The sequence below is a fragment of the Cygnus atratus genome, chromosome 23 (assembly GCF_013377495.2).
Source record: "Cygnus atratus isolate AKBS03 ecotype Queensland, Australia chromosome 23, CAtr_DNAZoo_HiC_assembly, whole genome shotgun sequence".
In the NCBI taxonomy this organism is placed as follows: Eukaryota; Metazoa; Chordata; class Aves; order Anseriformes; family Anatidae; genus Cygnus; species Cygnus atratus.
In genome coordinates, this window is record NC_066384.1 from 1,616,548 (window position 1) to 1,629,042 (window position 12,495).

Genomic DNA, 12,495 nt, shown 5'->3' on the forward strand with positions numbered 1-12,495 from the left:
AGAAGCCTGCACACGCGATGGCTCTCCTACTAGTACGTGGACTGCCTAGGAAAGGGGACAGTGAGGTGCTGAGCTGTGAAATGTGTCAGTGGCCTTGGGAGGGGAACGGAGAGGTAGAAAGGATCCACTCATGACAATGCACTACTTTGGCCACATCCAAGATAGCCAGAATATTTATGGATCTGTGCCACTGCATGTGCTTGGCCTCTCTCCAAACCACCAAAACAATCTCAAATGTGTGCTTGACCCTTCAGCTCCACTCTCCAGTTGAGGCTGCTTTCAACATGCTGCTTCAGGCTTCCGATGCCTTCACCTCAGGGGAACCCGCAATACATCTGTATGGCTGGGTGGGGGAGGCTTTGGGAGAGACAGAACTCATTTGTATAAAAATGACAGGAAATGCCATTAGATCGTGGCAAGGTGAGTCAAAAATAGGCATGCCTCTTCCTTTTACTACTGCAGCAATCACTGAAGAGTGTGTAGGAAGGAGGAGGTAATCTTTTCTATTTCATAAAAATCCTTGTTTTGGTGAAATCTTTAACAATTACTATTAGAATTAGTTGTTTTACAATAATTAGGCAGAATTTTAAAGAGAACGAATCTCTGTATGCTATAAAATCCCAAACATGCCTTACTTCACCCTCAGAGAAGGTACAGGTTACCCCTGCTGCCTTTCCTCACTTTACAGTACAGCACATGTAAAAGTTTGGCTGAACCACAACTACACAAAGCATGTGGGTGAGAAAAACCCTTCTGTTTTCCCACTAGTCTGTACATCACTTTCTGTTTACTACTTTAAAATCTCTAAGTGGGACTCGCCCAATGCAATGCAAGCTGTTACTGGAAAGATCAAGGGGCCAAAGTATGACAGCAGGAGACCTAAGCCTATGACATGCAGAGAGGAAGGATTTTGCAGAGCTGCTAGACAAGTGTTCAGCTGCTTACACTGAGAAATGTGCTAAAATGCCAGTGGGAAAACCTGCTTGGGTACAAATCCCAAGAATTCACTGTGTACTCAGGGCATGACTCAAGGAGATACTTCTGATACTAACACTGGGATGTGTGAGGGCTGACAGCTGAGTGAAAGTGGAAGGTCTGAACATTTAGTACCTATGGGAACCAAAGAAACCTGCAAGTCCCTTGCTATCAAAATAATAATCTTAATCTCCTTTGGTATTTCCTGTTCAGATAGAAAGAGTGCAATGACCCACAGATGTTGAAAGCATTTAATGCTGTCCACAACACTTCAAGATGTACTTTTGACTATTATCTCCTAACACCAGTCGAAAGACACCTCCAGAACACAACTATACTCACCTTGGTAGACAAAATGAAAACCTTTGGCTGTAGATTGACCCTTGGAACTAAATTTGATGAGAATCTGGTTGGTGGTAGCTAATGGTAGTGATTCACCTAGGTGAGGAGAAAGAAGAAAAACAGAGGAGAGAGAATACAGCATTAGCTATGCAAGTGGCTTGCTGAAGCCTCTCTAGGGCTTGCACACAAAACTGTTTTGCACCGAGCAAGGTGTTAAATGGCAGAGTGTGGTTTTTACCTTACTTTTTCCAGCAGCAACAGGGACAGGTCCCTTACCTGTATGAGATCCTGAGAGGGAGCTGAGGAGCCGAGAATGCTGGTTGGGGCCATCGTGAACTTCAATGACATCGTTGAGCGCCGTCTGGAAGAAGGCAAACTGCCCGAAGACCACTGCGAAGAGAAGGAGGGCCTGTCGGGGCGGGCAGCACGGTGAGCAGTGCTGCAGCCCGTGCACTGCCAAGGCCTGGCACTGAGACATTTCAGCTTCTTTTATTTCAGGAGCTTGGCAAGGATAAAAAGAGCCTGACTGACAGCCCTGGAAGATGGGAGCCCTTTATTTATCCACAAAGTCGGCATAACAGAAGCAGCAACCAGCCTCCCCCATGTTCGCTTGCCAGTAGACTTTAACACTGATTCATAGGCCAAAAGGAATTGTTTTATGAATCATCCCGTTTGCCTGCCTACATAACGCAAGGTATGTAATTTCACTAACAGATAATTATTATTTATTATTTGTATTAAACCTCTGTCATGAACTGGGCTCTTGTTGGGTTAGGTATTGTTCAAAACCTGAACAAAATAACAGTCCCTCTTCTGAAGGATCTAATTTCTAGATTGAGCCTCTCTGGTCAGGGAGGACCATTGCTAGGGATAGAGCACACCCACAATTTTATACAGTCAGTCCTAGGCCTGTCTACAGAGACTGCTAATAAGTAAGGCATTCAGTGCTCCGGGTCTCACTGCATACATTGCAAATGCATTTTAGGAGCAAGCAGAATTTATAAAAAGGGAGAAAAAATAATGAGGGGATTAGATGTGTGCTTTTTTTTTTTTAATAAACTAGTGCAAAAATTCTTCAGTTATTTATTTTTCAGAATACAATAACCGCTTTTATTCCCCTTCCAAATCTGCCTTTCCCCCTGTCTCCTCTCCTAGCTTCACATTTTTAAGTTGTAAGTGCCCAGTTGCAGATTCGCAAGCTGAGAGATCTCTTGCTGTGAAATTCATCATCCACCAAGCTACAACATTTGTTTCCTGCACATTCAGGTTTCCAGCACAGCTTTGATGCTGGGCACACTGAAAAAGTGAGGATAGCACACCCTGACGCCTGCTGTCCACAGAATCAGAGAAGTGAACGAGAAGGGAAATGCATAACATTTGCTACTAATGGTTTTCTGGTTGTTTTTAATGAAGCTACTGAAAGGTAGCGGGTGGAGAAGAGAAACTAATTTAGCTGTCATCCTACCGTAGGCAGAAGTCACACTTGCAGATCAAGCCTGTCTTGCCCACTAGGTATTTTGTTTCTTAAGACAATATCAAGAACAGCTAGAGTAAACCAGGTTAAAAAGTGTAAGAGAACAATGTTCTGTTTCATCAGTTAAATCCAGGAACTTGGACATAACCTAGATCCATACAGCCTGAAGGGCAATTTGAGTGAAAGGAGCTTTTAACTGAAGCCTGAACACAGTATCCTTATTTTGCACCTTGCAATAATCTTAGCAAAGGAAATCATAAACAACTGAAAAGGGCATAGGGACTGACTAGAGCTAGATCGATATAATGCACTGCAAAGCTGTACCAAATAACAGAATTTAGAGCCTGACCGGGCTGTCAGTGCAAGTGGTCTTAAGGAGCATTAAATTCCCTTCAAATAAGAAAATATGTTAACCAATACTAATACCCATCCAGCTAGCTGACTCAAAAGTTCCTAGAATGTCCATCGTTCTTTTATCTAACCTCTGACCAAAATGAAGTGGCATTGGAGTCTATAAAAAGCACGATGGTTCACTGAAACAGGCCTGGCTTTAATGCACATTGAGGTCGCAATTCAGTAGACAGACTGCACGAGCAAATAGTTGCAGAGTATCAACTCATTCGAGCATGTTACCAAAACACAGATTTGGAGCTGTCAGAACTGCATCTACCAGCAGGCTTTCCCTCAGCTAAAAGGTGGTTTCCTGTGATCTGTAATTGCACTGTATTCATTTAAAAGTGTATCATGCACAGGTCTTGGTGAAATTACAGGACAAAATAACTTCGACAAAAAAAACTTTACTTAGTTAATGTGTGTTTATAGCAAATACATTTTGTACTCTCTGTGGTCTTCTGAGTCTGCTGCTAGCCTTAAGCAGCATAAATTATTTTTTTGCTGATTTTTCGACTCTGCACAACTGGATACAGTGCAGGAACTGGGAGGGGAATAATAAGACTATATTTTCTTTGTTAGTTTTGTGCTTTTCCTCATTTTCGATAATTTTGAAATTCAGAAAAATCTTTACTGACCACAACAAAATATAAGTAGCATGCAACAGTGCCACTAAGTATTTTCCAATCTCCCTTATATTTATTTACATACGCACTTATTCTACTGCTTCATCTCAACAAACTCAAACAAGAGACAGTAAAACGGATTTTCAGGTGTCTGAAAATCTGACAAAAATATACCGTAGTCCTTTGGCACAACGATGAAGTACAAGCAGACTTGTCCACTGGTGTAATTCTGGGGGTAATTTGGAGAAAGGACTACGCCGTCTGAGCCTGTGTACTGACCACCACAGGGTGCTGCAAGAGAAAGTCGAGAAGAGATCACTGAGTGTACCCTTACCAAAGCCTGCCTTGAACCATCAGCCTTTTTTCCCCACTGCTTTCAAATCCATCTCTGCCCACGTTTTGTAATTCCATGCAGTGTCAGCTGCCCCGACCTATGATCGATTCCGTGCTTCAGGCATTGCAGCTCTTGCTGCAAGTTCTTATTAAGAAAAATAAGGCTTATCCTAACCTGAGTCCATTCCTGCTTCACATTTAATTATTAAGACCATGCTGAGGCTAAGGGATGCCATGTGTGGTGTTGTAGCTAATGGGTGATTTGCACTGCTCTCCATCGGCTCTTGACGCTCAGGGCTTGACAGAACCGAGTCCTGCTCCTTTTGCCCTCTCTCAGCAGCAGGAGCCCGGCTGCAGTGGGAACAGCGCTCCCCCCGCCAGGGCCTTTCGAGCCAGAGATCTCATTCCTCCAGTCATCCCAGACTGACAGCTCTCTCTTCCGTCACTTCTTATGCTAAGAAGGCCTGGCTGCAAACCCGTCATTTAAACCATTTTCTCATTAAGCCAGAAAATGAAACAAAACAACAAAACCCCAACACAGAACCCCTAAGACAAAATTGTCTTTTCTCAGTAAATTATGACCCTGCCCGCGAAAGCACATGCTCAAGGGCTTTGATTAGCAGGGATTAAGTTGAACAGATGTTTAAGTTGTTGAATCCTGCCCTGCACTAGAGAAACAGGTTTTGCTACACACATAGCTGCTCTGTTCAGTTTTTTCTCTTTTTAAAACGAAGGTTCAAGAATCCTCATATAAGTCAGCTTTTCCTGACCCTAGGGTGTTAAAAAATGGAAGGATTATGAAAACACCGAGAAAAACCATCTCTGTCCCTTTGCAAGCAGTTCTATACAAAAGTAACAACAAGCTTTGCAACGGGATAAACTGCTGAAGTATTTCGTGCTAGGCAGATCATCCTCTCCTCGCCTTTTTCCCCATGGGCCTTACCTGTACAGGTAGGTCGAGGTCTGTTCCACGTGGGTTTTCCATCTTCTCCCATTATGCACATCAGCGTGGAGACCCCTTCAATATCATACCCGCCGTCACAGTAGTAGGTAATGGTGGATCCCAGTTTCAGGTCTGTACCCACCCGTGTACCGTTCTTAACTGAGCCAGGATCAAAGCAGGACTCCCTGGGATTTTCTGTAAGATAAAATTGCCAAGATCTTTACTGGTCTGATAGAGCGATTTTCAAATTGTGGACAACAGCACATTTTTTGTGCTTTTCTTGTCTGGGAATCTCACTTAAGCATATTACAAAGACTAGCACTGTTTGCAGGGTTTAGATTTCAAGCATTTTCTCATGCTGATGAATCTGGGAATTACACGGGTCAAATTCTGGTCCAGACCATTTGCTGATGCTCAGCTCCAGCACAAGCACAAGCAAGAAGGAAACCTTCAGTTCATACAAATTAACTGGTACCCAAAATCCAACCAACAAGGCAACTATCTACACTCGCTCTCCCTCTTCAACAGGAGGCAGGCTGCAAGGAACTTTGCAAATTAGGGCATATAAACACAGACTGAACATACAACATATTTCAGATGTGCTACATCTGCTCACATTATCTCCTTGGCACCTATCATACCAGTATCTAAGAGCTGTCTGCTCTCACCATGAAAATACATAGTACCACGTGTTAGCTGGTTGGCTCTCCAGATGTGCAGCATGGCTGCAATTATTGGAAAATGATTACAAGCAGTTAGACAAAATGAAGACATTTTTCTCTCTGTTCACTATACCCTGCAGAGTTAAAAACTCCATTTACATACGAAATTCCAGTAAAGACTAAGAGCCGTCAGGACTTGGATATTTCTTTCCTTCTTCTGAAGGCTTTTTTCTTTTTTGCCCTTTTTTTTTTTTTTTTTTCCTGCATGAAATATAATTAGAGGCTTTGATTAATCCTGCTCTTTTGTCATTTGGAAATTGCTCATTAAAGATGAGGGCTTTTCTGAGAGCAGTGGGTCTGTGAACAATTATAATGTGTTTAAGCATTAAATCATGGGCTTTTTAGTATTTGGGGAGGGGTTGGAGGGGAGAAGGAGAAAACAGTCAAGCCCCCAGATCTTGCTTTTGTTTTCCCCTCTCCCCCCGCCTCGTTCCCAGTGAAAAAGAGGATTAGCTTTATGGTTTTCTTTACACAATGGCTGTCCAACTAGCTAGTGATCCAGGTAAACAGGGCACAACAGGCTGTTTTTCCTTAGAACACCAGTTCCCAGTTCTGGGAGCCACATCCTGGTGAACCCTCAACGCTCCTCAGAGACCATCACACACCTGTATCATCAGACCTTAAATCATGACCAAGTGGCTCTGTGAAGCCACCTCACAAGCTGCTTGTGGCCTGGTTGTGGTCAGTGAGTGACCTGTAGGCAATGCCTCTGCTCTCAAAGGGACAGAGCCTAAGGGGCAGTGCTGGGGGGGTGCTGGGACTCCCGGGCTCTCTTCCATGCTTGTGTATGGCTCCATGAAGTTTGGACAAGTCGCTCTTCCTTTGCTGTCCAACCAGAAAATAGGATGTTCCACTCTATCTGAGCCTGGGAAGATACACACATGTGCCTAGAAGCGTGATTCACACCATGCTCAAAAGAGAGCTTTGATACTGAGGACATTGCAGAGAAGAGTTGGGTTCTAAGACAAAAGAATTCAGTCTATGTTTTTATCCCATTATTGGCCGTGTGTGATTTGACGGAAGGTCCTGCTGAGACGCCAGCTAGACACAAAACAGAAATCTTGATTGTGATGAGTAAGATACGAGGACCAAAGAGCTTGTTTTAGTCACAGCACTGGAAAGCAAAGACCTTAGTGTGCGGGTCAGCTGGATGAACACATTCTCTCCTCATTCTTCCTCATGCTCGTGACACATCAGCAGCAGTTGGAGAAGCGAGCAGGCAGCCCTTACCATTACTGCAAGTCCTAGGAATATTCTGGCACAGACTGGTCACCACAACCCACAGAGGCGAACAAATCGCTTTGGGCATCAGTCAGCCAGGGCACTGAAGATGAGTGGTGCAGTTGCAGAGCTCAGAGTTCACTTCAGCACACAAGCCATTTACAAGAATTAATGCCTCATCTACATGTCCAAAATATTTCTTCACTCTGCAAGCCTTTACTTCTCAGAATTGTTAATGTTTTAGACCCTTTCATACAAAAGCTGCACCCAACGGCTTTCTTATGGCCACTTTCTGCCTCTCTTGTTATTTTGCACAGCCTCACTGCCTTTCTTCTAACAAGCTGATGCAGCTTCAACCTGCCAATCAGCCTCCCACCCAGCTGTCAGATGTCTCAGCTATGTGCTTGATCTCAGTCTCTGCTCTTGCTTTGAAAAATCGTGATGTTCAGCGCTCAAGTCACTCTGCTGGCTGCTGAAAAGGGGGTGGTGGCTGATTGTTGAGAGATGACCCCGCTGCTTTTGTTGTGTTTTCCTCGTTCTTGACTGTTTCTGTTCCCTTGAGGGTCTGTGCCTTCAGGGACACCACTCACCTTGGATGACGATGCATCCTGACACTAGTCCTACACAATTCTCCAGCTGAACACTCCTCTGCTGATGAACTGCCCCAATGATCCTCAGCTATAGGCCACAAAGGGAGGCAGAAGCTCAAACTTAAGGAAGTATTTGGTTGCATGGTGACAGCAAGAAACTCATAGAGGGATGTAGAAAAGCCACAGCTTCCACAGCCTTTGATTTATTGGGCTACAAAGTGCTTGCTCATTTAGAATTAAAGTTTTATGTTCAGTCACACCCTTCAGAAATCAAGGACTTCACCCTGATGTCCCAATTAACATGGAGTCAGGCTGCCAAATGTTTAGGAAAGAGTCAAGACAAAAATGCCATGAGAACTGGCTCATTAGTCCACAGAAAGAAGAAGTTTTCTGTGATTCCCCTCTCCTTTCCCAAGGAAAGCTCAAAGCCTGCAGGAGCTCCTAGACGAGGAGGTCAGGCTTTTATCCACGTGTTCAAGAACAGCTCCATCAGAGAGCGCTGGTCTGCCCAGCACACCACGAGCTCCTTCTCTGTGAACATGTGCAAGCCTTTAATAAGCGTTAAGCCTTACAGCAACACCCAGAGAAATTGCCTAAAAGAGATTTTCACAGCAGTCATCATATACGGATGAAAGGACAGATTACGTGAGGATCTCCCACGTCAGGCAGCCTTGGCACCCCAAGCGGCGAGGCTGCTGCCACGCCAGGCACCAGGAGCACAGTCAGAACTCACCCCAGGAAACTGGACCAAAGAACAGATCTGTGTTTTCAAATGCAAGTTGTTTAAGGGTCAAGCATCATTTCCTATTTCTGACCTTTTTAACAGCAAGCAGTACTAGATGTTTTTAAACAGCTTGCCTTGCAACAGATTTTGCAGAATAGCGTTTCTGTGGGGAATTTCCACCTTAACTAACCCATAAGTAATGCTGAGTATATGTTTATATGCTCAGGATGGGCAAAATAGTTCTGGCAAAATAATAACGGATTTGAAATAAGTTTTTTTTTTTCTCCTTTTTTTCCCCACTCCTTTGGATGGGTGAAAAGTAATCGGTTTTGCTTCACTTGCTTTCAATTTCACGCCTCTTCACTTTTGGCCTCCAACAGAAACAGGAAGCACTAAGAAAGCATGAGAAAACCTACTGCCTTGGAGCATCCGACCTGGAAACTCCTTCCCACTTTCTGCCCTAAGCATGAGGAGCCAAACCTGAATATGCAACTTGGGTCACATTCGGTACCAAAGCACCAGGATGTGTCGCTTGGATGGAGGCAGGGACTTAACGGAGTTTGACCCGCTTTTATGTCCATGACTGCAGATCCACAACACACACAGAATATCTTGGGGGGATAATCTGGGAAAGCTCTCCAAATGACCAGCCTGCCTTTTACATCACTCATAAAGTGTGGTCTTGGTTTAAAAATATCATTATGAATACGTAAAATGCCTCTCAAAATCTGTGGTTTGCAAGATAATGCAATGTGAACTGATTATTCAGTTGATTTCCCAATGCGAAAAGATAATCCCTACCATACAGATTCATCCACAGTCAAATTTGAAAGGGTATCTAGGAGCATTTTCTGGCAACAGCAGCTTAATGGGAGACCCTCACACAAAGGGGTCTTGAAAATCAACTGGAGACAGTTAAATCTTACGCAATAACTGGAACAAGAGACACATTGTAGGTAGATCAGAAGCAATCTATTTCCTGTATTTATGCTCTTGTTTTGTAACTGTCTTTCCTATTTTGTAACAAAGAACTTATCATCCTTTTGCTTTGGTAGACTAAGAGTTGCTGGGCTCTAGTGAATCTGCTATGAACAAAGCACACTGCTTTCAAAAAAACAGCATTAACTAGTGTTGCAGACAAGCACTTTGTTAAGGACTGTGATCACTTCCCCAGACCTACAACAGGGTGCCTGAGGAAAGCACTTCTTCCTTTTCAGAAGCCAGCCTCAAGCCAAAATCTACTCGCTATTGCTAAGTCACCCCAAAGGATAAATTTCTCCCCAGCTGAAATCCCCCAAACTATTTAAGTTTCACCTTACCCTTTGAACCAATCCAAAGCTTTATGCAGACAGTAAACAATTTAAATGTAATAATTTAAGAGTGCATGGGGGAAGTGCATTTTTTTTGCTAATAACCTTAGTTTGATTTTTCATTCTGTTGCCCAGCTGACAGCGCATCAGAGGTACAAAGCAATGATATGTGCTCATCTATCAAAAATCTTGCTGGTGTAGTACATCAGTGTAGCTAAACTGGGAAATTGCCTAGCTGAAGATCTGCCCTCAAACACCTTCCTATGGCATTGCTGCAGTCCCACTTCACTCTCACTGTCATGCTCCATGCAAAAATCAGCATAGTAAAAGACAAATTCATTCTTTTCTCACTGTTTTCTCCATTCCTACTGGCCCCAGAAGACAATTTTCTCTTGAAGAGCCATTGCCCCTGAAACAATTTCAAATGAAGTGCTGAAGCTGTTTGAAATTCACCCAACACACCATAGCTCCAGGCTAGCGATACAGTCCCAGTCCCAGAGAAGATGCAGGATTTCAAGGAGGGACTGACAGATGGCTGGTTTGGTTTTTTTCCACCCAAACACCACCAAAAGGGGACTACAAAGCCCCTGGAATTAGCAGCATTTCACATACAACTGGCACAGGTGATACAGGGTATTTAGGGAGGTAAGGGCAGAAGCCTACTTGGGCTGCAACACTGACCGAACACAACGAGGAGGCTGAGAGGGACAGCGTCTTTGAACTGTACTTGGGATTCCCCGCTGGCAAGGAGCTGAGCTTGGCATTTGATTTTCCTTCACCCGTGCTCCCCCCAGCCTTGCTTTTCTTCTTCCTTCAATTCCCCAAAGTTCTATTTTCTGCTGCTTCTCAGACTTGAATCCTGGGCTCCTTTTAAAGTGCGGGGAAATTAATGAGCAAACTTAAAGACTCATTCTTTTCTCCCAGCAGTTTGGCTTTGAGGGAAGTATGTAGGCACGATTAACACTGTAGGAGTATTTAGGAGAAAACGCATCACACAACAACCCTAATTTAATGAGATTTCATTTGTTAACTACTTTATGGCTACCCAAAAGGAAAAGGGAAAAGAAGAAAAAACCCGAGACTTAATCTTCAGTACAATTAATTCTAATGAGGGCAGAAAACTTTTAATCTCTTGAATCTTAAGCAGTACCAGTTGTCTTCATCTTATTATTTCATAATTTCACTGCAGGGAAATTAATCTGTTTGGTATACATAATAGGAATTGCCATTTCACTATCACTTAATATCTGGTCAGGTAAATTCAACAGCAGAAGCTACAGACTGAATATAGGGTACTGGAAAAGAGAATTGCCCAAGCACACGGAGAAAGCAGCAGCCCATCAGCTCTCTAGCACAAGCCATTACTGCTCCCGCAGCACACAGTTGGGCCAACAAGAGCCAACAGCCTGTTTCACAGTGTACACCATGGATGCAAAGCCATGTTTTATAGTGGCATACATCCAGGACATCTGAAGCTATCAATACTTTTTTTCCCATACTGCAAGCTAGTATATATAGGCCAGAGTAGGCTTGAAGAATCATTTCTTTGTAGACCTGTTTTTTGCAGTTCTTAATCCTTTTCTGTGTTGCATAATCATGGCTCATCAGACCCAGCTTTTCAGAGCATATTTTTCACTAGAGTTTGTAACAACTCCATTCTTTTATCTATTCCGTGCACAAACAAGAAACATGCTCTGCCAAAGCCTTCCTTTTGCTCCCTGTCTCCCAGAGCAGCAGTGCCAGGTCTGTCACCTCTCAGCTTGCTCCATCTACAGAGAGGCAAAAGCATCCAGGGAAAATTCTAACCACTGCCCATGTCTCTCACCGTTAGAGCTGAAGCCACAAAAAAGTGATCCCTAGCCACATGACACGCCTTTTATGCTGCTCTTATCTACCTTATGTCACTGTCTCTTCTGCCAGCCTGCAGAATCCCCTCTCTGCATCTCCTACTTTTGTCCACTGTGCATCTTCAGCAGCTTCGGTGATAGCAGGAGAGGCAGCAGGGTTACTGTCTGAAGAGAGCTTCCCATAGCTTCTAGAGCTTCTCCCACCTGGTTCAACTAGGTGGTCTAACCTGACAATAAATGCAGGCAAAATCCCAAGTACTTTGAGTTAGCTGGGCCAGGTGCACCCCCGGGCAGCTCTTACCTGTGTAGTCAATGACAAATCCAGTGTTGCTGACAGATGCATCGCTTCGGAAAGCAAGGAAGAGGCTGTTACTGCTGCTCTCTATCCTCTCGGGTAGCTGGGAGCCATAAAAGCTTCCAATCAGGGGGCTGAGTGAATCGGGTCCATCATAAATATGAAGGAAATCATAGCCAGGCTCCAAACTGAAGCTGCGAAAACAGAGGAAGAGCGCTTGAAGCACGAGCATGCTACAGCAGCCCCTTGGAGAACAAGAGAGGCTGTGGTATTGATGGGCTGCACAACCACACAGCCGAGAGACTGTTTCTGCCCCCAGGCAGCTCCTCTGCTAAGCACAGGACATTTTTATCTCCGTTCCTTATGTAAGGAATCGAGGACCAGTGATGCAGTCCAGAGCATGTAATCTTACGTCCTGTGAAGTCACGGGGGTTTCCTATCTTCTTCTAGTTACATGGACACGTTCTTTAAAAGCCATGCACATATCAAGGAGGAGCTGCAGTTGAAATATGTGCACATTCTCCCAAATTAAGGTAACATTTGAGAACAGACTACTGAGGACTATGGGCCCAGTCCTAGCAGGTTCGGTTTGGTTTCTCCAGGTAGATCATGACCCACAGGTGGGTCATGAACCCCCTGGCTCACCCAGGCAGTGCCCCACAGCTGGGACTCCCCATCCCCACATGCAGCCAGAGAAGGGGAC

The 12,495-nt window shown here is 44.2% G+C and overlaps 1 protein-coding gene across 1 annotated transcript in view; it reads right to left on the reverse strand.

Moving 5' to 3' along the window:
* The window catches only part of CSMD2 (CUB and Sushi multiple domains 2), a 290,461-nt gene that overhangs the window by 69,671 nt on the left and 208,295 nt on the right, over positions 1 to 12,495 (reverse strand). Inside the window, exons 29-33 of the mRNA XM_035562044.1 lie at positions 11,799 to 11,986; positions 5,084 to 5,278; positions 3,982 to 4,098; positions 1,594 to 1,707; positions 1,318 to 1,413 (exon numbers count right to left, since the gene is read on the reverse strand). Coding sequence (XP_035417937.1) covers positions 1,318 to 1,413; positions 1,594 to 1,707; positions 3,982 to 4,098; positions 5,084 to 5,278; positions 11,799 to 11,986 — 710 coding nt within the window. The remainder of the gene's footprint in view (positions 1 to 1,317; positions 1,414 to 1,593; positions 1,708 to 3,981; positions 4,099 to 5,083; positions 5,279 to 11,798; positions 11,987 to 12,495) is intronic.